General features: G+C 47.2%; 1 protein-coding gene across 3 annotated transcripts in view; it reads left to right on the forward strand.

The window, feature by feature from the left end:
- Nucleotides 1-27,802, forward strand: part of LOC133348417 (collagen alpha-1(XXVI) chain-like) — a 118,227-nt gene that overhangs the window by 36,695 nt on the left and 53,730 nt on the right. For 2 of the 3 annotated variants that reach the window (XM_061561211.1, XM_061561212.1), the window contains exons 5-7: nt 13,228-13,289; nt 24,269-24,407; nt 25,511-25,564. In XM_061561211.1, the coding sequence (XP_061417195.1) occupies nt 13,228-13,289; nt 24,269-24,407; nt 25,511-25,564 (255 nt within the window). The remainder of the gene's footprint in view (nt 1-13,227; nt 13,290-24,268; nt 24,408-25,510; nt 25,565-27,802) is intronic. The other variant, XM_061561213.1, reaches the window with a different exon arrangement.

Here is a 27,802-nt window from a genome sequence, read left to right on the forward strand (position 1 = left end):
AAAAAACATAACTATGATAATGTATGCACTGTCCTTGAAGTTGATTGGTCCACACCCGAGACAGCTTTCCTTAGAGCCTAGTCTCACATGGGTTGGACCAGATGACGGCAAAATGTGCACAATTTCACACGAGCAAAGTATGCTAAAAAAAATGCATGAATGTTCGTGCTTGAATCTACACTGACAGATGGACCATAAAAGATGGCGAATGCTGAGAGAATCTTCCATGGAGCAGTGGATAATGATACAAAAACAGGAGAGCTTTACGAATGACCTAGAGTAATGCCACTTGTGTCCCCCCCCCCCCCCCCCCCGTTAAGCTGCTGTCAGCGTGAACATTGGCTTTCTCTCGTTGTATATCTCGCATACGAGTGGGTAGTCATTGATTTCAACAGAAAAAAAACACCCAACACACCACATCCATGTCTATTGAGTTTTAACTTCAGGTTGTTGCACAGAAAACGCGTTTTAACAAACTAAAACTGCAACCAACTTTTTTTTTTATTTTACCAGGTAAGGCTCACTGAGCGATATAAGCTTTTTTTTCAAAAGCGACCTGGCCGCAAATGATAGCTCAAACAAAGTGGCTTATCATGTAGAATTGTATAGCAGCCATATACCCAAAACGCACGTTTTTAAATGTGGAGGGAAAAAACCGGAGGACCCGGAGAAAAATCCACACGACCACGGGGAGAACAAGCAAACTCCAAATATACAGCAGCAGGCGTCAGGGTCGGGATCGGGATCGAACCCACTACCTCCTTCCATACCAGGCGAGGTAGTTAACATCTCGCCATCGTGGCACCCTTAAGCCAACCATGTCTAACTGAAAAGAGGGGATCGACTGTTACAGTTCACAAAAACCGTCGTACAGTTCAGCAATATCCAAGTATTGTAGCCCTCTCTGCATTACAAGCGGCGTCAATTTAAACGTCAAATACGCTTAAGGAGGCCATCAGTGTGAACAAAGAGGGTTAAAAAAAAACCCACATTTGATTAAATATTCATAAACGACACCTGCGGGCTAGCGAGCTGGAAACCGGTTTTTAATTACGGCTTTCCAGTCATAATAACCTTGTAGTGGAGTTGTTGGTGACGATCCAGAACGAGCTGCGGTGTCGGCATTCAAAGCCCTTTCTCTTGGCAAGGCGCGGTGGAGTTGGCAGCCACCGTTCTAGCGCGTCGCTTCGGACCCTCCGTCGCCGGTTTCAAAGTCGGGTCGCTTTACGTGGCGTATCAAGAAAACAAATGCCAACAACTTTGCACATTTTTCTCCCACTGCTGTTTGACTTGCGGTGTAGCCCTTTAATTGACTCAAATTGGGAATTAGCACTCTTGGCATCGTCGTCAAATGTCTCCTAATGTTCTCCCCGCACAAGCGGGGGGTAGACAAACAAAACGCTAATGCTCATTAAATCTGAGCCCCATATATTTATAAGTAATGCAAACAACCGACCTCCATATATATTTTTTTCTCGCAGAAATTCTAGCAGCTGCTGGGGTGGGAATATGAAGCAGGGATTTGGGGGGAAAATAAAAATAATTAAGAAAACAACTGGCGTAGTCATGACTATGGTCGGCTCAGCTTGGCAAGGCTTGAATGAACGGCTGCCTTTGGGAACACGTGATTCAGGGGGGGGCGGGAGAGGAGGGGAGGGGGGGTCCAAAAAGTTCCCACTTTCATCTTAATTTCCAGAGTGCTCAGAGGGCACGCAAATGGCACCTGGCCGGCGTTGCACACGAGGCACGCACGGCGTTGAGTAAACCTGGACGGATGCCGCGTCGCCGAGGTTTGACTGATTAATTCTTGAGATGACGTGACTGATTAATTGCATTTCTGAGCGCAGGTGCGCATGCAGGCCACAGACCACCAGGTCTGCTTTTAACTCACACCGGGCCTTTAAAATATCTAGTTGAACTGCTTGCCAGCGCTATAATAATAGCTTCATATATCACGACGAAAATAGAATTATGTACACTTCCCTATCGTTATCTTACAGATTTTAGCAAAATGCTTTCAAAACCAAAGTGAAAAAAGGCATTTCACCACACTGCTTTTCCCCAAGATTTGATTGTCACTATTAAGGATCGTGATTCGATTGCAGACAATTTTTTTTATTTTGTGGCGAATTTAGTGACCTCGAGTTGTCGCAGGTGTCACGTAAACCCATTACATGCAACGTGTACGAATTGATGCACGTTAAATATTGCAGATGCCATTTAATGCACGTGTCACCAGATTCAAAATCGCAAGCACGCTCTCGCGTGCGTTGGCGTTTGCACGAGCGATGGGCAAAACGCAGATTTCAGTTGTTTCCAAAATTAATCCTTTGCCTTTAAAAAATAAACTCCCTTCTTGTCTGTATTAACAACTCTGTTAGATGTATGCAAATGCAGCTATGTATTTATATATATATTTATTTATATCACAACAGTTTGGTTGTTCGAGCGGCAAGCTCCCATTTTAAAAGGTCACAAGTTCAGATTGCGCTCAGGGTCAGTGCCCGTCGTTACTGCACGGATGGATTTTGCGGTTGTGCTGTACAGGAAGCTCGCGCGGTGGGTTTCTCGGGGTTTCCACCGCGTCCTTCCCCGCTTCTCAGACGTTTCGCACCGCAACGCTGTGGGAGAGCTCCCTCGGGAAGTCTAAAATCAGTTCGGCTCCCAGCACTCGAAGCGACGCGTCGTGAAGGTCGCGCCAAACAACGCGTCGTAACCGCAGCCTGACGGCGTACGGGAGAGCTGTCCCCCTGCTCCACCTATCATTGTTAACAGGCCGAGCAACCACCTTTCACACGTAGCAGGCTTTCGGGGACAAATATCATCCATAATACAGGTTGATTTTTTGTTTGTTATATCGCGATCTAACCCCAAATCAACCTGTATATGTGGGTGAGTACCACCTGTTGAGCGGCGTTTATTGGACGGTCAACAGTGAGTTGTCTCATTGAGGACAAAAATGTAGTCTTCTTCTTCGTAGAGTGTGAAATAAGCAACCCACTCAGTAGCTACTCAAGCACAGAGACACATGATGTATTTATATATATATAGAACAACAAAGCTTCAGCTCTGCAAATCTCTTGCTCTAGCCACTGCCGGGAAGAAAGGCCTCCACCAGGATTTTTCTCCAGGTCCCTCCACATTTTAGAAACATGCATTTGGAGTACAGCATTTGGCTGCTGATAAGCCACTTCGTGTGAGCCATCGTGTGTGGCCAGGTCGCTTCTGAAAAAGAGCGATATAGGTAAAAATTTTAAATTAATAAAAGTAAAATAAAAAATCTAATAAAAATCACGACGTTTCGGAGGCAACACAAGCTTCCGTCTTCAGGTGGAACAGTCACAGCACGATAGCTGTATCAAGTGAGAGAAATTCCAAGAAACCCGTATTTTTCTCTCACTTGATACAGCTATCGTGCTGTGACTGTTCCACCTGAAGACGGAAGCTTGTGTTGCCTCTGAAACGTCGTGATTTTTATTTTAGTTTTATTTTACTTTTATTAATTTGAATTTTTTACCTACGTGACTTTACCGAAAAAACCTAAGAATATGAATCCTTGCAGTCACGAAAACTTCATATCTAGAAAGAGCTATATAGCTCAGTGGTGGGCCTTACCCGGTAAGATAAAACACGGTTAGTTTCGCAGCTATAGCTTTCTGTACTCTGGGCTTCCATCGTTTGTCTTTACTCACAAGGGCTTCTGCTCATGCTTGCTCTATGCCTCAGCTCCAAACAGCTCATTAACAACAACCGTGGCTTCGTGCCCTCCTTGGCAGCTCTTGCGGGAAACTCCGGTCACCCGCCCGCCCACCCGCTCGCTCCCCGTCTGTGCTTTTAAAAAACACGCCTACGCAAAACGTACAGGATTTTTTGCACCCCCCCCCCCCCCCAAAAAAAAAAAAACTGCCCACAATTAATTTCAACGTGTGTTTTATACGCAGCATTAGTTCTTAAAGCCAATGTTTACTGTGCTTAATTTGAGCGGGTCAGTGAAATGTCCACGTTCGGCTTTTAACGTATAATTGTACAAAAATGTGCGCGTTTGGGGACCGTGCAGCTGTTTGCTGTTAGTTCTAGATTTTCTTCGGGTAAAATTAAGAAGTAATAATATTTTTCCAACGCTTGTTTGTGTGCACCTCAAATGGACAATGTAGGGGGGGGGGGGGGAAGCCCTCCTCCATATGGCGCGAGTGAAAGTGTTTAACAGCAAGGCAAGATATATTTGCCTACGAATATCGTCGTGAAATTGTAACATTGAATTTCAGCAAAACGTTTTGTTGTTATGTAGCGCTGTTATGGCCTTTCAAAACGTGTCCGCTACGCGTGCCAATGTCGCCGGAGACGTAATAAGTGTTGCGCGCCAACGTGCAATTCTTCGTTTGGCGTGTCGACGATTAAAATATATACGTTTCGATTGCCGACCGAAGACTTTGAGGCAGTGCGTCGACAAATGTAGAATTAAAGTTTGGGATGTTTTTGTTTCATCAGCCATCGAAACAACAACAAAATATGCAGCCGTTTTGAAAATATCCGCTCGCTATCGTAATTCTGATACAACTGCGTAGGTTTTCCCTATCGGATTGTACTGCGCGTTGTTCCAGCATGGCATCAGACGTTTCGTTCCTGACGAAGCTCCCAGCACGCCAGAGCGAGACATCGCACGTCGTGCCAAGACAACGCGGCATCGCGCGTACTGGGGAACTAATCCCAATTAGCCTGAGTTTATTTTAGTCGACAGTCACACAATTTGCGACTTGGACATCGTGTGATTTTCATCTTTCTTTCATATGGCATTGGAAAAGCAACCAACAACATTGGAACCGCACGTCGAGTTTTGGTAATTATCCATCCGATCCGATGGATTCATAAATTGCTGAGCCTCATGCACAATGCGTGGACTCGATAAACGAGGCCAAGCTTGACTTGCTCATTGCAAAACAGTTCACGTCATAGGCAAGTGGTTTCCTGCACAGAACGTGTAACGGCGGCTCCGTTTGGCTTCGCGCTATTTACAGCTGCTTTTCGCGGGCTATCGCCCAAAATAAACAGGCCTTACAGTAATTTGCAGAAAATTTCCCCTTGCTGCACATTAAGGCAGACAGACTTGTGCCCAGGTGTTAATGCAAAAGTTCAGATGATGTAGTTCACTTGGAAATGGATTCATGTTTGGAATTCAGCCCCAAATCTTATATAAATGAGCCTCGTGAACATTAGTATTTATTTCAGTTACTTGACTCTATCAGGTTAGCATAATTAACCCACTGTGCACAAGACCAAAAGTCGTTCAGTCATGGGTTGGTATGGGCACAGTATTCCGCTATGAATCAAGAAAAATAGTGAGCATTTAAAACCCTGGATGAAGGCCTCCCCATGCCGTGTTGGGCGTGAGGGATGTTTGACCGTACTTCACCGTTCTTCTGTGTAGGTTGGTGAAGCGGCGCTTCCAGGACTGGTTCGGATATCACTCGCCAAATCCACCGATGTTAGCTGCAGATGGGGAATCGAACTCGGCACAGACAGATTTTAGAGTCCATAGCTCGGGGCACTGCACCGCCACCCCACGTACAACGCACTGCCCAATTCACTTTTAATTGTAAAACGTTGACCGTCCGCGTGAAACGTTGAAACCGCACTCCCGTACTACGTGAGCGAAACGATCAAAGCAAAAAAAAATGTGAATGGGCTTTAGAAAGGTGTTGCATTTGGCACATTCACCCACATTGGCCACACTCACCAATGCCCCTCCCCACGCCCCCTCCCCACACCCACCCAGCCGAGGTTTTGTTCCAGTTAGCAAATTTTTTTTCATAGCAGTTGACCAACTGCGATGATGTCACAGCATTTATGGAGCCCATCCATCATGCTAATGGGTACCACACTTGCCAGGAACTTAATGCATGAAAAATGAACGGAAGAGAAAAGCTCTGGGAATACCTTACGCCAAGAGCATGGAATTGTTTAAGGATACTTGTTTTTTCACGACGCAAGGAAAGGGCACATGGAGCTGAATTTTAAACTGTTTGGGGGTTGATTATTTTCTTGAAAAGATGGCAATCAAAAACACCGGGTTATGTTAACGAAGTCTGCGATATATGCAGCCAGGAGTATGTGCCCTGTCCTTGTAAAATGAAAGGAGAATTTCCCTGCCCACTGTTTGTGCTAAGGGAACATTTGTGAGTTAACATTAATTAACAAAGAATGTAATTGCATTGAAAGTCCCTAATGGGAGAATATCGCAGCCATCTTACACGCTACACTACTTATACTATCTGGCATTTGAATAATCTACGACCGTTTTTTTTAATGGACTTAAAAACACTCGTTCTCTCAAATGAAATGTCGACTCATTATCTAAACAGGCTGACCATATGTACGTTTACAGTGAACTGTTAACGAGCATTTGGCTGATGCCGAGCGAAGCCAGAATAGCCGAAGGACACCCATGCATCGCAAGGGGTAACAGACTCAAAGCTGTGCAAAAATGAATTCAAGGATTCACTGCTGTACTACCATTTTCTGGCATCTCATAGTCCATTGTTATTAAACTAGTAATGGACAGACCATTTGACACTAACAGGATGACCTGGGGGTTAGTGCATTTGAGTCATTGCCATAGCGCAACTAACTAGAATAAAGAATTTAACGGCAAGTGCCGCTGCCATTGTTCAGCTCTGCGAGCCGTTTCCCGATCGCACCGCGTGTTGTTGTTTGGCGCGATGTCCGACGTTTCGCTCCACGTGCTGGGAGCTTCTTCAATTCATGGAGCGAGACGGTCGGACCACAAGCCAGACAAACACGCGGTACAACCCGAAAGCCACGCCGCAGATCTTCACGGCAATTAAATTTGGAGTTTGAATTGTCCTCCCCAAACACACACGTTTAGAGTATTTGGCTGCTTATAACTTCCACATGATGAGTCACTTCATTGAGCTATCAGTTGTGGCAAGGTCGCTTCTGAAAAAGATATGGCTCAGTTGGCCTTACCTGGTCAAATTTAAATATTTTAATAGTCTAGTTTAACAAATTAATAAAACAGCTGTATAATCTTGATTTTATTTAATTTTCAAGCCACTTATTGAATACCCCTTCATATGGTTAAAAAGGAAACTGGGTATTATTGCCGCATGATTGTTAACACTGCCATTGTGGACTTCAATCAAAAACAAAATCAACTGTGAAAATAAACTTTTCATGTATGGTGTAGTTGGCGCACACAAAGCGTTTCGGGGGCATGAGTTTAGTCCAGGAGCCCAGACCAGATAATTCACTTGGTGGTACCACATGAGGTTGGCATAACTTGAGTGGTTGCAAATTCACGTTGTGGCCAATTAACAGTGAATAATGTTCTAAATATTTGAAGTGGTTGGGTTATCATTGTCTTTCCTCTTATTCACCATATAAAACACGTTCCTGCGGAGGGAGCTGGTAGGAACGTTGGCCAGGTGTATTCCGCAAATATGGCCGACTGTGAGGGCGGGCACAAGCTGGCGTGAGTAGGTTAAACATTGAGTTTTATAAGGGCACCACGGGGTGACCAGCCCCTCCCCACCCAGCCCCACCCCTCCCAACCCCCACCCAGCCCCACCCAGCCCCTCCCCACCCTCCACACCCAGCCCCTCCCCACCCTCCCCTCTCCACTCAACCCCACCCCTCCCATTTTTGGATGCACGACAGACGGACAGACGGACACAACAATCCCCTGTGGGCTGGTGTAACCAGGAGGTTCCTACCAGTATGAATCAATGCTATTCATGTTTTGCTACCTTACGTGGCACCTATTTCTGACCCACGGAATAGTCGGTGGACCACGCAGAATTGTGAAACTCCAAAACCCGCTGCAGAGGATAGTCGGGGGTCAATGGGTTTGCGGACCCATCTGTGCAGACCTTCTATTGTCAAAATGTTGATGTTGTCCTCCTACTACAGTTTTTCACCCCCCCCCCCCCATGAAAAAAAAATCACTCCTCGAAAAAGGAAATTGCCAAACATCCAAACGTGGGACCGTTTTGCCATATGGTCCCACCAGGACACTGCGAGGCTTTCCTGGACAAATAATGGACATTATTATTATGAGCTTAATCCACCGGAGCATGCCCATCGAGTAAAAATGATGAATGCAATTCCTATTCCTCAGGCTCATTCTTAGAAATGTGGAAGCCGCAGTGAAACAGTGGAGCCACTGTGAACCGAGATCGAGCCATGCCCCTTTATTCCAACAGCGTTGTCAGATCTGTGACATGTGCGGTTATGTTTGTTTTAAGTAATCCTTGAAATAAAATCACCACTTTGGGGATACGCTGGTTGTCTTGGGAAGTGGCTAGCGGAAAGGGGGAGGGAGGGATAATAGTGGGTGTAGAAACGGTGTGTGGGGGCATGGGCGTAAGAGGTTTAGATAGAGGCCAAGGTTTTTCCTGAATGCGTTTGGTTAAAAAAGTGTTGACCCTCCATTGCTCGCCACCCAGCTGACCCTCACATGACAAACGTTCAGAGCAACACGCTGAAACTATTAATCCTCCCATCACTGTCCCAGAGAAGAAGAAAAGAGATCAGTGATTGGTATGGGTGCTTGAAAGTGACCTTGCCAATGTTGTGTCAAGAAGACCTAGGGCTGTTTTTGGCCCAATTTCCTCCCCAGAGATTCTCAAATGAGAAAATGAAAAAAAGAGAGAGAGACAGAAAATGAAATGCCTCTTTTGGGCCTCTTTGAAGGCTGTCTGTGGACAAAAAAAAGTGAGCACAAGGAAAGTCACAAACTGCTGTGGCTAATGTCATGGGGACCCTGTAAATAATCAGGCAAACAAACGCTTTCAAAGCATTTTTTTCTTTTCTCTTTTTGTAATCGGTTGTCTACACAGACAATGTTTGCCTTCGCTTTGTCTACCATTACAATCCTGTAATTGAGCGAGTGAAAATAGTACGTTTAAAAAAGAAAACATCGGGGCAAACTTTACAAAGGGGGTTATTTATTTATTTGAGGTTTGTATCATCTTGTGTGTGTCTTGCGGACAACTACTGCCACACAAAAGCAGTGTGTGATCGCCACAAAGGGATCTCTCTCCCTGGCTCATAGTTTGCAGAGATTGTATCTTCCCCCCCACCCCCCCCCCCCCCACGTTTCCATATTTTTAGACAGCTCGAGTCGACTGCCAATTTGCGTGGCAAGGAGGCGCGGTGGCAACATCCGCACCTCAACGCAAATTTTTTTTTGACCTAGGTTCGATTCCCGACTCTGGCGCATACTCCGCGTGGAGTTTGCACGTTCTCTCCTCCTTGTTCTGCATGGGTTTGTTCCAGGTTCTTCGGTTTCCTCCAATAGCTAAATTAAAAAAACCCCTCATAGAATTCATACTCTTAGTTCTTTCGGTAAAGTCACGTAGGTAAAAAATGAAATAAAAATTTATAAAAAAATTAATAAAAATAAAATTGTATTTCATTTTTATTAATTTTTTTATTAATTTTAATTTAAAAAATTAATATTCTTTTTTGTATTAATTTTAATTTCATTTTTTACCTACGTGACTTTACCGAAAGAACTAAGAGTATGAATCCTTGCCCTCATAGAACGCAACTGGTATTGACCAAACATTCCAATGGTGAAACATTACCTGTAAATTACTCATGAGGCATACAAGCGCTTGGCAGGACCCTCCTCCATAAAAGTCTTGAGACTCAGTGAGGCTTTATTGGGTAAACAAGTGAAGTGATAAAAAACTATCAGATCTGAGTCGTGACTTCCATTTGATTATAATCAAACAATGAAATAATTATTTAATTATCAGGCCTGGCCTGAATTCTACTCGAGATATGTTTATGCCGAACGGACAAATACACAATTTCTGGGCAAGACTTGCATGAAAATCATGAAAACATTTTGTTTTTTACAAACTCAAGTTGTTCATCAACTCGAGTGATGGCGAGCAATGAGACTAACTCAAGATCACTCGAGTTAAACTCGTGTTGGTTGTGCGTCGAAACGATATTTAAGGTATCCGCTGACAGACGGTATCCTCTGCCGGGAGAGTCACATGTCAAAAAATGTACGCGTCGAGCCTCAGATGATCCCACTGCGTCTGCGGTGAAAATCAGACGATGTCTCGCTCATCGGCTCCAGCGTCGTCTGTTCGGAGGAGCCTTGCACAGCCGGTGATTAAAGCACCGTTACTAACCGTGCGCTCGGGCCTGTGCGCAAAAATGGTCCTCATTCATCTCAGTTGGTGTAATGGACACAATGGGGGGAAAAAAAATGTCTGTATTTCATTAGGAATGACAATGTTTTATGGCTTTCTGAAATTACAAAATTATTGCCATGGTTCCCATCGCAGACAGCCTCCGCCGAGTTGTGTTCAACTCCATCTTCACCGTGCTCCCCACTCCACTCTGCCGCACGTCCCCAGAGCCGCCGACTCTCCCCGTATTCTTACTCCCGACGCCTTTTTCTCCCTCGCACAGAGATGGCCCAGCACCTTCTTGGTTCTTTCCGTAAAGTCACGTAGAAGGGAAGTAATAAAATAATAAAAATAAAACATGAAACATAAAAAATAAAACATAATAAAATATTTTTTTAAATATTATATTATTTGATTATGTTTTATTTTTTATTATTTTATTACTTCCCTTCTACGTGACTTTACCGAAAGAACAAAGAAGATGAATCCCTGCAGTCACGAAAGCTTTAAATCGAAATGGCCCTGCACTTTCAGGTCTTGTTGAACCTCGGGAGGTATCCCTCAGATGCCAAACCATCCTGTCATTCTATTAGTTTTTTTCGGTAAAGTCACGTAGGAAAATAATAATAAGAATAATAAAATAATAATCAATGAAAATAACTAAATGAAATCACGACGTTTCGGAGGCAACACAAGTCTCCGTCTTCAGGTGGGACCGTCACAGCCAAATTTACTGTATTGGCTGTGACGGTCCCACCTGAAGATGGAGACTTGTGTTGCCTCCGAAACGTCGTGATTTAATATTACTTATTTTGTTTAAATGACACATATTACGTACAATGAGATATAATAGTCGAGCAACAGGGGGTACAACCCCAAAACACTTGACAGCACTCCTGTTTTTACACCGAAAAATCGCTTCTGCGCAAGCCCTTGCAACAAACGATGCGAGTTTTACCCACATGAAGTCAAAAAGGCAACAATCTCCAGGCATACCAAATCATTCGGTTAATAATTAAACGAGCACATCCTACGCTCTCTTCCTATCAAACAACCCTCCTTCCTCCAGACTCCTCCATAAACCTTGATGTTTTAAATTACTTTAACGAACCATTGTTCACAGTTAACTCAGCCTCCTGGGCACAGCCTCCTTCACCAGCCAGCTCAACACCTTTGCAAATAGAGCACCAGGGACCTGAATTGGTTTTAGCCCTAAATACCCTACACAATAGCCTCACTGATCAGTGTTGTCTTTTCCCATGACTTAATGGCAACCTTAAACCAACGTTCTCGGTGTACTTAAGATTGCTGAAACGGCAAAGATTTGACCAAATCTCGTCATCTAGTTTTTCGTTGGAATGTGTAGCTCAAGTGGACTAGTTTTTTTTTCATCTGGAAAACTGCACGCATGTAAATGAACCGATGGGGATCATTTAACTGCAACACGTGAATGAAATGCAAAAGTGCACACTCGCACAATTTAGATCTGAAAATAAAACGGTAAGACGAAATTTACGCGAACAAATACTTGCAACATTAAGAATGAAATTTAAATTAAATAAAAATGCGAAATAGATTTTTACCAAAGTAAACGTTCAATAAAGTGCAGGACCAGGTTGTATAAATGAACTTCGTAAACATTTCCCTTAATGTACATTAATTTAGATTAACAAAACGAAGGGATTTTTTTTACGAAAGTTGTTTGATAGAACCTGGCGTAGGAGTGAGATGGCTCGTGGAATTGAATGACTGCGAAGATCAGTGACTGGCTTGGTGGAGGCATACATCCAGGGGTGAATAGACAATGACTCATAACGATGATAAGTCCCATTAGGATGGCCTAATTTGTAAAATTTTAGGTGTAAAGTAAGAAGTATTGTCTGATATTAAACTTGTTTCATCGATTAAAGGAGTACCACATGGAACTGTTAATTACAATTTGCAACATCGGTGCCTTGAATAGGAGCACTCATACGATTATTTGGGCACTAAACAAAAAAATCAATGATTGGCTCAGTCACCGGTCACAAATAAATGGGTAAAACATTTTTTTATATAAAAATGTTACTTTTTAGGAAAATGTAGACGTCATCACCATGGAGAAAATCAGTGTCCTCTGTGTGACCACTCATTTGGTAATCAGCGAAACATAATATGTCAGACCACTGCAACAATAAACCACGTTTTTTTTCTTCAATTCTTTGGTGAGTTTCGGTGGGAGGATTTCTACATCGAGAAAACGATTACTATTCAAACACTCCGTGAGTCTATTAATCTCGCGCCCTAATTATCTTGTGTCCGGATGAATCTGTCACGAGGAACGTGCAAACTCGTTGTTGGGCGATTAAAGCACGTCCGTTCCTGTTCGTGGATGTGGCAGTCGTACGGCGAACAATCCTCTTGCTGTATTCTTAGGTTTTTTCGAAAAAACCTAAGAATATGAATCCTTGCAGTCACGAAAGCTTCAAATCTAGAATCCTCTTGCTGTGTGACCTTATCCAAAATACACCCTTTACAATATTTATGGCAGGGAGGAAAGTAAAAAAAAAATCAGATTATTTTATTTTTAGGGGAATAAAAACGACAATAACTTACATCGCGGCTATTTATTTAGTTTTGTATAAAATACCACGTTATGCCAACGGTTATCCCAGAATGCCGTGTTGTACGAATTAACTTGCTTTTCTTGTCACTGCCGCGGTGTTCGGGCAAGAGTTAATCAAACTCCTATCCAGCTGGAGTTGCGCCAAGTCAAAGCTCAGCTTTTAAATTATGAGACGGTGTAGATTGTTATCATTAAACACATCTGACAGCTTTAGCATCTGCAGAAAGAGGGGGTTTGGATTCTGGCGTATATATTTTTTGTTAAAAATGTTCTAATGCCACGGGACCGTAAATCTGCTCATTTAGCACATAACTCGCGTTTAACAAACTATTTAGAATTCCCACTCAAGGGATATTTGCCACTTACGATGGGAAAACATGAACGTGCACTGGGTTTTGTTATCGCTCGTCTCGGTGCATTGCTACTTTGCAGTAATCCAGTTGTCCTCTTTTGCAGGGTGCTTAAACTGCACAAGAATAACCGACATGGCATCGAGACTGGAATCACTGGAAGCCAAAGTACGTTTTCATTTACTGCTCAATGTGGTGGCCTGAGTGTGGTGTTTAGTGACTTGGCTACAGTGCCTCGTTACAGATACATTTATGAGCTAGTGTGCAGCTAAGGAACTCCCGTGTCACTGTGTGTGTGTGTGTGAATACATTCTGGTTACTATGTGAGAGTTGTCCATTTGTGCGGGTGACCTATGTTAAATTGGCCATGCTACTCACACTCCATTGGAATAAATATAAAAAAAACACCTTTAAAAACAAAAATCACACCCCCACACTAATTTCGACAGAGCCATGCGACGTACAACAAAGTAAGGCTTGATGCAGCGCGCTACGGTAATTAGTAAAAGGAACATAATTTGGCAGGAAATATTCGACTCAGAAAGGTGAGGCCCATTGAAACAGACAGCTATTTTACAAGTGAAGTACCGGTGAAGACACTTGACGCCGAGGTTGAGGCACACGTATATTTATTTAACACAACTCGTTCGTGGCATACAGCACTGGAGGGGGTATCGGCCCCCTCACCCGACTAGCTAAGGATACACTTCCTAGCTAATCCTAGCCTGCCTCTTAGTCCTCCACTAATGGGCTAGGGGAGGCTGTCTGGCCCGACACTGGTAAGTCGGGCCCGGTACCCGGAGTCCCAGACCAGCTCTTACAAGAGCACCGGCTCTGGCTCTCGGGACCACGCCGCTGGCTCAGTCCTGTTCGGCCCTGATAAGGACATCGAACGAGGGGAGTCCAGGGCTCTGTCTAAGACGTCTTCAGTCTTCTCTGGTTAGCTTTTAACATAACTGACTCGAGCCCTTATAACATCCCCTTTTATACCCAATCCCTCCTTGAGGGATGGGGCCCCGGGGGATCATAACGCCGAACCAGCCCCCCCCAGGGTGTCTGGCTCGGACGTCGCAGAGGGCATCTCCCCGTGCACACACGTAGCCCCGCCCACTGTGTTTGTTTCCCATAGACTGCCATGCATAACGGGCCCTCTCTTTAACACCCCTACATCACCCCCCCCCCCCCCCGCATAGCTCGCAGCCGTCCCGGCTGCCAACATACAAAATGACAATAAAAATGAATTTATACCGTAACCGCGCGTGTGCCTCACTAATTTTCAACAATAACAAGAACGGCAACAAGAACACAACAAAATGCAACAGCAAGAAGAGAAAACAACCCGACGCACCCCCCCCCCCTTGAATAAATACGAATTCCGTAAAAAAACAACCTATATACACATCTTCCGGCCTCATAACAGTCCGCGCATTTTTGCGCGCGTCCTTGCAGCGGGCCCCTCACACGGGGTAACCCCGGGTGGCGGACCGTCAGGTGGCAATTGTCCGTCCCGGAGTGAGACCTCCTCCGATGCCGCGTGACCGTTGGTATCCCCAGAAGGGGTGGTCGGGCGTGAGCCCGTCAGTCTTGATGCACCTGGAGGTGGCACGGCCGGCAAGGCATTAGGTGAGAACGGCGGAGACGGACCCAGGGAGTCGGTCGACCCCCCACACGTTTGGCCACGCATGTGTGAAGTGGGTTTGTGTACCGCAACGAAGGGTTTTAACCTAGAGGGGTGCACGAACCATCGCCGCTTCCCCCATTTAATGCGCACGCACTGTGGTCGCAAAATTTCGACCACCTCCACAGGGCCCCGCCACGGCCGCACTAGCTTAGGGGAGGTAGCCAGGGGCACTTGGGGACAGTGCAACCATGCCTTGTCCCCCGGCTTCCACTGTATCACGTGCGCCCGACCCAGCCTGAGGCGCTCATTCGCCTTTTGACGGAGGTCCCAGTTCAACATAGCAGCATCCCGCGCCTCTGTTAATTTGGCCAGATTAAATTTGACGTGGTCAGCCAATTTAGTTTTTCCTTGCGGGTCGGGGATCTGCAGCTGGGCGCGAACAGGCGGGTCGGGTTCGCGACCGTACATGAGGTAAAAGGGGGAAAATCCCGTAGCTGCATGGGGTGCCATCCGGTATGCCGCCAAGACCCCTTGAATATGCAGGTCCCAGTCAGTCTGCGAATCTGAGACCTGCTGTGACATCATTGACGAAATGGTGCGATGCAGGCGCTCGACCATTCCGTCAGTCTGCGGGTGATACGGGGAGGTACGAATTTTCTTCGTGCCCAAGAGGTCACAGACTTGTTTAAGTAATTTACTGGAAAAATTTCTGCCCTGGTCGGTCAGCAGCCGCTCCGGAGCACCTTTGTCCAGGACGTATCCCTGAACAAAGGCCTCCACGATGGCTGCTGCCGACTGGTTGGCAAGGGGCCAGGCCATGGGCCAGCGCGTAAAATACTCGACACCTGTCAACAAATACCTATTGCCCCTGGGGGTGGCGGGAAATGGGCCCAAGATGTCCAGCGCGACAAGCTCATTTATTCTGGATACCTTGATCGATTGCAAGGGCGGGTTAGACTCCCGCGCCGGCGGTTTCCGTTGCGCACACCGCGGGCATGAACCCAATAGATCCCCAACATCCCTTGTCATACTAGGCCAAAAAAAATCAAGTTGTAGCAGTGCAAGAGTCTTTTGGGTCCCCAGGTGTAATAGGCGCTCATGCGCGGCCCACACCACCTTGCCTCGCAACTCAGAGGGGACCACCAGCCGATGTCGCTGGGATTTGCCGTCCCAATGCATCAGCAGACCTTGCACCATTTCCCATGCATCTGAATCACCTTTCCCCCGCCCAGCACCCCCGACGCGACGACGCCACCCGAGGAGGGAGGCATCTTCCATTTGGAGGCGCCCCCACTCAGTGACGGGCAACCCCAACAGGGAATCTCTTCCCTGTTGTTCGATCGAATTATTAGGCAGTGGTTCGTCGTCGTCGGTGGCTGCCAAGATAGGAACCGATGCGTCCCCTGAAGGCCTGCAACGTCCCGACCCCAGGAGGCATGCACATTCGGAGGTGGTTGGCATGCGCGACAGAGCGTCCGCGTTGGTATGGCGAACGCCCTTACGGTAGGTGGTTTCAAAATCAAAGTCCTGGAGAACCTCCAACCATCGAGACAACTGTCCCGATGGTTGTTGAACTCGCAGGGCGTACTGTAGTGCCGCATGATCTGTGCGGACGGTGAAATGCCGACCGTACAGATATGGGCGATACTGTTGGATGAAATAAACAATTGCCAACAGCTCCCTACGGGTGACACAATATCTTTGCTCCGCAGGAGACAACACCCGACTACCGTACGCGACCACCCGTTCCACGCCATCAACCACCTGGGAAAGCACACCCCCAATACCCGTGTTGCTCGCATCGGTGTCGAGCAAAAAGGGCTTAGAAAAATCTGGGTAGATCAAGGGAGGGGCTTTTACCAGGGCGTCCCGAAGGGAGCAGAAAGCAGCCTCCTCCTCTTGACCCCAGTGGAACCGAACCCCTTTAGATGTTAAAGCGTGCAGGGGTTTTGCAATTGTCGCAAAATCAGCAACAAACCGTCGATAATATGACGCGAACCCAATGAAACTCCTGACCTCTCCCACCAAGGTGGGAGTCGGCCAGGAGCTGACACACTGCGTTTTGGCGGGATCGGTAGCAATACCTGAGCGTCCCACGATGTGCCCCAAATAACGCACCGAATCGCGCAACAAATGGCATTTTTGGGGCTTGAATTTCAAATTAGCAGCCCGCATCTTTAGGAAAACCGCCCGCAACCTCTGGAGATGTTCGTCAAAAGTTTTACTAAAGACGATAACGTCATCCAAATAAATGAGGCACGACTCCCATTGCAATCCAGCCAAAACCAATTCCATCAAACGCTGAAAGTTGCCGGCGCTGAGTGTAAGCCCATCGGCAACCGGTTGAATTGGAACAGGCCGTGCGGTGTACGGAAAGCAGTTTTAGGCTTAGAATCATCGTCCAGAGGAAGCTGCCAGAATCCCGAAAGTAAATCCAGTGTGGAAAAGAATCGCGCTCCCGCCAAGGCGTCCAGCGATTCATCCATCCGAGGGAGCGGGTATGCGTCGGCAACCGAAATTTTGTTAAGACGCCGGAAGTCAACGCAAAACCGCAACGAACCGTCCTGCTTTTTAACCAGGACGATCGGCGCTCCCCAAGGGCTGGTGGAAGGAGAAATGATGTCGGCGGCTAACATGTCATCAACAGCCGATTTGACATGGTCCTTTTCGGCGGGACTCAACCGAAACGGATTTTGTCGAATTGGCGCGCTGTCACCCGTGTCAATATGGTGACGCAGCAGGTGAGTACAACCCAAATCGTATTTATTCCGGCTAAAAACGTCGGAAAATTCCCGCAGTAGTGTTTTAAGTTGTTGACGCTCTGAATCTGACAGGTCCGTCGATCCCGCACAAAGCGCCTCGAGCCACCCTTCATCGCTGTCCGAATGCGGTCGCGACGCAGGGACAGTGCTGGCGTGATTTACGACGGGTTCCTCACAAGGCACCGGCGTTGCGTGAGCAAGCACGGTCCCCTGTGGGACCACCACCGTCTGCGAGCCCACATTGAGGACCGCGATGAAGGGTTCACCGTCCCCCCTTACTATGGTCTGGGCCGGAAGTAAATGAGGTCCACTAACCCCGGCCCTAGACGGCCCCAACAGAACCCCATGGGCCCCAATACCCTTAGCGAAGGGCCGGCGAAGTTTCAAAGGTATCAACATTTGCGCCCCCGGAGGGACGCGCACCGTTCTCTCTACGAACGCCGGCACCGTCGCGAACGCCGTCCGAGTCGCAACCGGTGATGGCAGAAACGCCATGCGTCTGCCCGACGGAAGCTCTATACATCCCTGGTCGATCAATATCCTAATCGGCATTTTGGCCAGGAAGTCCGTCCCCAGCAGGCACGGAACCGCCAGCGAGGAGGAAACAAAAATCGGCCCAGACAATTTAATTTCCCCAATACAAATTTGGGCACGAATTTGTCCGATGATGCCAAGTGAGCCCCCGTTAGCCGCATAGAATGGTATGTTAACAGGCATCAAAGGACGACTCCGGACAGGGAGAATATTGTAAATCAATTCCGAAATAATAGTCGCCGATACTCCCGTATCGACCAGGACGCGCACTTCAACCCCGTCGATGTACCCCACAACGGCCGACGACCCCGACGATGCGGCTACCACACGATCGGCCAGCACGGACCACTGGCCGGGTTCGATATGAGTACCCGGGGTGGTGCGTGATGGTGCGATGGTGCGCGATACCGGCCCCCCTCTCGTTGCGGTGTTTGAGTGCGTGACGGGTGTGTGTGTGGGCCAAACGTGTGGGGTGCCGCGACTCGCCGGTTTATGATGGTGGAGCTTGTGATGAGGCCCGTCGTCCCGGTGAGGTGTCGTCCCGCGCTGACGAGGAGAGCGGCACCCCGAGGCGACGTGGCCCCGGACGCCGCAGTTAAAACACCGCGGAAGCGGCGTCGGAGGTGACGGATGGTCGGAACGGCCCGACCCGTCCTGGCCCGGCCGTGCTCCCGTCGCCTGTTGCCAGTCGGTGGTCGACGGCGTAGAGTTCCTCCGTCGGAAGGGTGGCTGCAGCCACCGCACGCCCCGCCGATGCCCTGCTGGCTTTTCGCCGGAGCGACAGGAGGTTGGCGTGGAGGAGCCTTGCCGCCTGGAGCGATGTCATCTCTGCGTCCTCCTGCGCGACCACAGCGATGTCAAGGTCGTCTGCCAGGAGGAGTATTTTCTCCGTCACCATAGCGTCGATGCCGTCGTCATCCATACGGGGGAAGGCCGACTTGGCCATCGCCAGGAGGCTCGTTCGATACGCCAGGGGCGACTCCTTCTCACCCCGCTTGCGGTCGTAGAATTGCTGTCTGCATTCAGCCGATGGTCCATAGACCCCTCCCAGCAGCTGCAGCGCCATCGGTAACGTAGACCGCCTCTCTCTTGGCGCCGATGTGAGGGCGGCGAGCGCGTCGCCGTCGAGGAGCGCCGGCAGCGCGCAGAGAGCCTCCTCATCGGACCACTTCGCCATCTCCTGATGGGCGAGGAAACGTCTGCGAAAACCGGCCCAGTCCCCCTCCGCGCCGACGAACTCCTTCAGCGGGGGCAGCCTCTGATGGAGCGCAGCGGTCGTTGTAGATTCCCGCGGGCAGATGTCACCCCCACTCGGCTGTGCGTCGGTGCGAGCGGCCGATGGGATCGCCTGTCGCGGTTGTGATGACGTCGCAACTTCAGCGACGGCGATGTCGGAGTGGATGTGTAGGCTGGCCACGCCCCGAACAGCTGCAGCGTCGATGGCGGGAGTTTCAAACTCGGACTGCTCCGAAATGGCGGGAAGGCGCCCTGGCCGTTGGCCCGCCTCGCCCCGTGATGGATCACCGGCCCCCAACCGCGTGATGGTCTCCAGCGTGGCGGCAGCGGCATACAGCAGCTCTGCCAGCCTCCCGTGAGCCAGCCGCAACGCGTCTGGCTGTGGTCCTTCTTCACTCAGATGCCCCGGTAAGGAGGCATCAGGCCCCGGCTGCACCATGTCTTGTGTAGCCGTCTCGGGCTCGACGATCTCGGCAGTATCTCCTCCTGCGGTACTTTGGCCCGCGCTGTCTTCCGCGTGTCCATGTTCGAATTACTTCTGACACCAGTTGAAGTACCGATGAAGACACTTGACGCCGAGGTTGAGGCACACGTATATTTATTTAACACAACTCGTTCGTGGCATACAGCACTGGAGGGGGTATCGGCCCCCTCACCCGACTAGCTAAGGATACACTTCCTAGCTAATCCTAGCCTGCCTCTTAGTCCTCCACTAATGGGCTAGGGGAGGCTGTCTGGCCCGACACTGGTAAGTCGGGCCCGGTACCCGGAGTCCCAGACCAGCTCTTACAAGAGCACCGGCTCTGGCTCTCGGGACCACGCCGCTGGCTCAGTCCTGTTCGGCCCTGATAAGGACATCGAACGAGGGGAGTCCAGGGCTCTGTCTAAGACGTCTTCAGTCTTCTCTGGTTAGCTTTTAACATAACTGACTCGAGCCCTTATAACATCCCCTTTTATACCCAACCCCTCCTTGAGGGGTGGGGCCCCGGGGGATCATAACGCCGAACCAGCCCCCCCCAGGGTGTCTGGCTCGGACGTCGCAGAGGGCATCTCCCCGTGCACACACGTAGCCCCGCCCACTGTGTTTGTTTCCCATAGACTGCCATGCATAACGGGCCCTCTCTTTAACACCCCTACACAAGGATAACCAGCTCATCACTGGTAGTGATTGATGAAATCCGATCAACGATGCTTGTGATGGTGTGAGCAGCCCGAGAGAAAATGTTCGCATGTTTTAAAAGGGGCTGACGAACGTGCAGTGGCAAGGAAACGTTTCGTTTGCATAGAAAGAGGAACTCGTGGATTGGAGAGCACATGCAGGTCAAAGACACGATTGAAAACGGATAGGATTAAAGTAAGTGGGCTTCGGCAGGACACATCGCTGGAAGGGATTATGGACGTGTTCTCAAGAATTGGAGTGGCAATTCTAGATTTGAAGCTTTCGTGACTGCAAGGATTCATATTCTTGGGTGTTTTCGGTAAAGTCACGTAGGTAAAAATTTTTAATTAATAAAAGTAAAAAAAAATCACGACGTTTCAGAGGCAACACAAGCTTCCGTCTTCAGGTGGAACCGTCACTGTGACTGTTCCACCTGAAGACGGAAGCTTGTGTTGCCTCCGAAACGTAGTGATTTTTATTTTATTTTACTTTTATTAATTTAAATTTTTTTACCTACGTGACTTTACCGAAAAAACCCAAGAATTGGAGTGGCAGCCAAGGAATGAAACGCGTCCCAGACGACGTCCTCCATTGAGATGGAGCGATGACGTCGGCTTGCTTTTGCAGGTGCTAGGTAGATCCAGAATAGAAATCTGTATTTAGACTGGAGGGATCCAATGAGATGTTAAGGGTGGTAGCAGGTTACAATTGTTGCATCACAGAACTGTAAACGATGAAGACCCTGAGTGGAGGCCCATCATCGTGGCTGGTGATGAAAGACTGCAGAGTTGGGAAGGGCGAGGCCTTCATATAATAGTCCAGGGTGTTCGCATCTTCTTGTTGCTCCCATCTTATGACACGTGATCGCGGCATGGATTACACCGATGCAGACCCCGTAATATTTATTCTAAAGTAGATGCCCCTGCATTAACACACTTGTTTGTTGAAAACGATTGGATGTATTGACATTTACAATGAATGGATTTTCTCAGAAAACACTGGACCCTTATAACCGGGTGTCCATTCGTTTCTTTATATTCAATAAATGTATATCATTGCCGTGAACTGAGAGCCTGTGCCATTCACGTCCAGAGCAGGTCCGAATGCCTTTTGTGTGAAACAGAGTTGTCTACTTGGCCGCTCTCATATGCTAATGGTAATCGGTTCATTAATCCTCTCAGCAGGGCACATCCATCCTATTAACCTTCTATTCCTCACAGGAGAGCTACAAAGCGGCCTTATTATTCATTCACGAATTTATCCCTCGGAGGGGTGGAGAAGAAAAAAACCCCACCACCCTTCCATCCTTACATGCCACCGGTCACATCTTGATTAGTCAATGGGCAACAAAGCGTGAGGCCGAGAGGTACCCTTTTGCACACTGGCTGCTCGAACAGAGCAGAGTGCCCTCATTCTGTGAGGGGAGACAGGCCAGTTTCTCAGGGCCTTCCGGCAAAGGGTGCAGCCCTGCAACGTCTGGCTCACACAAACTCGTGGCAGGGGCGAGGGGTCTCCGCTAGAGGGAGCCACTGGTGGGCCCTCTCGAGATTCCAGTAGGGTGTGTTTGTTCTACCTCTTTTAATGTTAATGCTGATCTTTGGTAGAGGTGGCAGGAACCCACACTTGCACCCCACCGTGGGTGCACTCGCCGATCAACTGACTGCCGCAAAGCCATTCGTGCCCCTGGGTGCACAAGAGGCGGGGGCGCGGCGGACGGGTGGATTTAAATAACTCGCTCCGTTGTTTTAACCGCCCGTGCCAGGAGATCAAATCGAACTGGCAACCTCCAGATTGCAAGCCCAGAATGCTAATCGGTACACCAGGAATTGTTATGCCAAGCGTTTATATTGATAATATTTGATAATTGTTTTTTTACCCTTCTATCTGGCAACAAAACTGACACCTTTTTTTACAAGGAGTCATGTTTGCATCGAGCACAATACCTGCAGTCATAATGCAAAAAAAAACATAACTCTGATAATGTATGCACTGTCCTTATCAGAGTTATGTTTTTTGTTTGCATTATGACTGCAGGTATTGTGGTCTATGCAAACATGACTCCTTGTAAAAAAAAAGGTGTCAGTTTTGTTGCCAGATAGAAGGGTAAAAAACAATTAACATATTTTTTACTGGCAAATGAGGTTCCAATGGTGTTGATAATATTTGTTATGGAAAATGAAAGCCCTTTGTCAATCCACTGCAAGATGACAAGTCTTCCCATGCAGTGTCAGTCATTGGGGTTTGTGGAACCATACTTCACCCTGCTGGTCATGCAAGTTGAAGTGGGGTGGGGGGCAATGACCAGCTCAGATATCACTCACCACTGATGTTAGCCGTGGCCGGGAATCTAACGGAGCTTCCTGGCTTCATAGCACAGCGTGCGTACCACTGCACCACAGCTCCACCGAAATGTGAATTTGGTGGATCATCACGTGCTGCGGGAAGTGACCCCGGGTGTACGAAAGATATCTTCCCTGAAATTGAGAATTAAATCCTTCGTCAAAAACACCTTTGAATATCTTCCAAGACGCACATTGAAAACCTATCATCCTTGCACACGATTTGGTTTTGGCAGCATCTCAGTAGGGGGTGGGAGGTAAGTACATTTCACATCTTGTATCCCACGCATCTCAACACAGCCCTGAAGGCTCATTATTTATCGCCGTCCCCTTTCGTTGAAGCCGCTGCAATTTAGGGAGGTATCAGTTCCCTCCGCCGTTTGCAATGTGGTAACATTTCACAAAGGCAGTTGCGGCTTGACAAATGCATGTGAAATTGTTTTTTTTAATTCAAATCGTAGCGACTTCCGTTAGCCATACCACATACACACAGAAGTAATTAATTCCTGCAATAGACATGAATTACTCGTGCCTCTTACATTACTCATTTCTGTGATAGGCACGGTAATTAATGTCCATGATAAGACACAGAATGGGGAGGTGCATGTTTGGAATTGCACTGAGAGACAAAAAATGGAACACGGATTTTTTAAACTTATACTTTACACGTTTAAGGAATTATATAAACTATTAAGAAAAGCCAGTTTTAATTTTTTTTTTACTTTTATAACCAGGTTTCTACATTAGTGCAACGAGGCCCCTATCGAAATTGAGCATTTATTGTTCAATAGGTTTTTACCTGAGCCCAGATAAAATCTCACCCTAAGTGGCTTTGGGCAGAATATGTCATTATGAGGGATGATAGCCGACACGAATGACACAGTGGTAGCCAATGGAGGGAGTATCATTCATTCTCTGTGGAGATGGAGTGCTAAATTCAGCTCGTGTTTAGGTTCTGGGTGGATTGTTACGTAACATGACTGAGGGAAATGTATGTATGTATGCCCGTATGTTGAACTTCTTTCACACCGTATGTAGCCAACCGTGCTCATTTGAGGTGCAGGGGAAGACAAGAAACTAAATACAAAAAAGTTCTAAAGAAATTCGTTTTCAGTCTAAATCTAAAAGTGCACAGCTCCAGCGGTTTCCCAATATCGGAAGGAAGCGCATCTGAAAGCGCGCGATGCAGTGGCCGTCTTTGTTCAATGGCTAGCCAACAGCTGCTGGCAAGGATGACCGGAGGTCGCGCGATGGTTAAGGCATTGTGGTTGATTTGTGGCAAGCAAAGATGGCGGCGTCTCATAGAGGCCTCCATCAAGCATTGTGTAGATCACCGTTGGTGGTGATGAATCGATGACGCACAACAGCATTGTCTCCCAACACCAAGCCCACGTCATTCTTTCCGATTTGTTCCATTAAAACCACGGTGCAGTGATAAGCAAAGCACAAGCGTGTGGCATCAACCTTATTGTGGTTGGAATTTGTTGTTCTTGCAGGTGGTTCTCCTAGAGGCCGTAGGGCCCCGTGACGCGGTCACACGGAACGATATCCCGCTGGCCGGACGGGAGGCCAACAAGATCCCGCCGGGTGGGGCACAAGGTCCAGCCGGCCCACCAGGCCCCGTTGGTCCGAGAGGTGAGGGTGAAGACTGTTCTAGATGTGAAGCTTTCGTGACTGCAAGGATTCATATTCTTAGGTTTTTTCAGTAAAGTCACGTGGGTAAAAAAATTTAAATTAATAAAAGTAAAAAGAAATAAAAATCACGACGTTTCGGAGGCAACACAAGCTTCCGTCTTCAGGTGGAACCGTCACAGCACGATAGCTGTATCAAGTGATACAGCTATCGTGATACAGCTATCGTGCTGTGATGGTTCCACCTGAAGACGGAAGCTTGTGTTGCCTCCGAAACGTCGTGTTTTTTTTTTACCTACGTGACTTTACCGAAAAAACCTAAGAATAAGGTGAAGACTGTATTAGCTCAGATTCTTGTCCACTCTTCTTGATAAGCGGGAGAAACGCTCGTAAGATGCCAACGTATGGGACATGCTGAGATGAACTGGATTTTTTGTTTTTGTGCGTTAGCCTGTTCAAGAAATAAGCCACTCTTCCCGAGACTATATGCGAGCACCTTCAAGATAACATGCCGTGGGTATTATTAAGATGATTAGGGAATTGTGACCGTGAACTGATTTGTGGAACTGCTCGTAAAAAAAAGTACGCGATCGAGCGAGTGACTGATGTAAATGTTAATCAAGTTTTGATCAGTGCTGGAAAGGTGAAATTTGGCAGATACAGTTTGTTGTCCTTCCTCCGCACCTCCGATTAGCACGGTTGGCTACGTACGGTGCAGAAGAAGTTCAACATACATACAAGTCGATGCTTATAGCTCGAACAAAAATACCATTTAAAATTAGACCCCCAAATATTGCACCGCGGAGGTTGATTGGTTTTACCCATAGAGGCTGGCTCAGCCTAAAGTACCACATTGCTTTAAGTATCGTGCTAAGAACACATACAATCCCCGCCATCAGCGAATTCACCTTCTGTGCAGTGTGACGATAATGCCGATATAAAAGCAAAGAAAAGCTCATTACCGGTGACTCGTAAATTGTACAGCTACAAGGCCGAAGGTGAGTGGAGCTTGCCGTCGGATAACGACGGAATCTGTGCACGTTGTGTGCGACACACATTACTATTATTATTGTTGTCTGCTTTCGTGTCTTAATGAAAACTGAAAGGAAGCGTGAGTGAGGATGGAGTTAAACCGACTCCGGTTGACCCACAATTTGCAGGTCAGACGCCCCCTTGTTTTTTGATGTGCATTGTCACCGACACGACGCTGGGCCATTCCCACACCACATGTTGTGTGGCTTCTCCTCTCTGTTCAAAGTGCAGTGGAGTGGGGCCCACAGCACACGCATGTTCTCACCTGTGCTCGTGTGCACGTGCACTCTTTGTATACGCGTCATGTGACTGTGCACGTGGTGTCAGCTCGTGTCCACACAAACACACACACGTGCGCGCGCGGGGGAGGGGGGTCAAATTTAACTGGTTGGTCACCACATATGCACAAGTGCTGAGCTTGCACGAATAAGTGACGGGAGGGCGGAGGTAATGAGAAATATTTGCGCTCGTGTGCACAAGTGACCAAGCTAATTAACATTATTTGCTGGCCTACATTAAACAGCAGCAGCAGCTTTATATAATGATGAAGTAACTGAACATGTGGAGCCAAACGTCGGACATCATGCCCAACGATGCGGTCGCACGACGAGAAAACGCATCGCACTACTTTTGTGGCAATGGTTAGGCAATACAGTGGACAAGCACACGGAAAAACAAAATCGAATCACTGGGTATATTCGTCAGTTAGCGCTGCCTTGTAACAGAAACATTCCCAGCAATCTGACGCGCAGAGCAATGATGGCATTCCTTCAGCAGAGAGAGAGTGGGCAGAGATTATTGACTGCCTATGTTATAGTTGGAGGATTGCATTGTCACCCGTGGGCCACTGAGAAAAGTAGGACTTATTTATGTTTTAAAGACAGCTTATGAATGGATTAGGTTTGATTGATATACAGTTTTCCATGAGTAGGTTATAACACAAACCTGCATGAACAGGTGTTTCACCCCTCCCAGCTCTTGAACAAGAGCTTTCACATTTGATTTTTTCCATAAAACAGGTCACCCAATTCGTAGCCGAAAAGGTGTCAAACAGTAAAAAAAAAGAACGTGTGTAGTAATGACTCTTCTTTGGCTCATCATACATGACTGTTCAGTACATTGAAAGAGCAGCGCTGCATTTGTTTAATGATCATGTCTTCGAAGAGTGGTATGCAGAAGAAAAAAAGAACCATGCAAGAGGTATAATTTTAACTTTATTGCTGGTGCGGCAGTCTGGGTTGATGTACAATGCCTGCATTATTATAATAATTATTATACCATTGTGTGCAGGATTGTACTTTAGCATATGGCTGGGTGTCCGGATAACAGTGCTTATTATGAAGACTAAAGAAACATCGTTTATACTCCCTACTGTGACTTACACACAACAAGATGTTTTATATTCATGCAAGCAAAGTGGTGCATGATGTTGAGTGCATTCCTGGAGCTCGGTAGCTCATAGAAGCACTTCCTAGCTTTGTTCTTATACCAACTGAGCGCATGCATGCTTGCTCGGTGTATCCAAACACTGTATTGTAACTTATGGATGCACACTTCACATGCTGCGCCACAATCTCGTGTTGGAAGTGTGATAAATGGCCCTTCCAAAAAAAAAACCCGGCAAATCCAAATTCCTCCAGTACAGACATTTCAGGCAGCATTTTTGAAACAGTTGGAAATGTAGGTGGAGATTTGATTCAGTACTTCAGTGAAAACAGATGGGCAGGCAATGAGATTCAGCACGGGTTCATGTGGTCAATAACTTGCAGTTTACTCTGAAAATACGTTTCAAGCCACACTTTTTCCTATTAAAAATACGTTTCATTATCCTGCTTTCAAAGGACGAGGCCTTATCTTCCACAGCGACGGTACGAGCTGGAGGACACGCGCCGGAGACCAAACTTTTTTCATTGCGTCGCGAGTTGGTTGACGAGAGCCGACTGCAGTTGCACAGATATTTTTTTTTACTTCTGTAGAGGGTTTTGTTGGGAGAAGAAGTTTCTGAAAAGTTTTATTTTCCATAATAGAGATGAATTTTTTTAGGGTTAGATCTCGTAAATATAAGCGTGTTCATCTTCTTGGTTCTTTCGGTAAAGTCACGTAGAAGGGAAGTAATAAAATAATAAAAATAAAACATAATAAAAAAATTATGTTTTATTTTTATTATTTTATTTTTAGTTATATTTTATTTTTATTATTTTATTACTTCCCTTCTACGTGACTTTACCGAAAGAACCAAGAAGATGAATCCCTGCAGTCACGAAAGCTTTAAATCGAAATATAAACGTGTTGTTAAACCCGCAACCACACAGCCAATTAGTAAGGTTTGCCGCGTAAACAAAAATGCAAAATCGTTACTAGTTCAG

This window comes from Lethenteron reissneri, chromosome 27 (genome assembly GCF_015708825.2).
Source record: "Lethenteron reissneri isolate LAM-NWPU_2019-01 chromosome 27, ASM1570882v1, whole genome shotgun sequence".
Lineage (NCBI taxonomy): Eukaryota > Metazoa > Chordata > Hyperoartia > Petromyzontiformes > Petromyzontidae > Lethenteron > Lethenteron reissneri.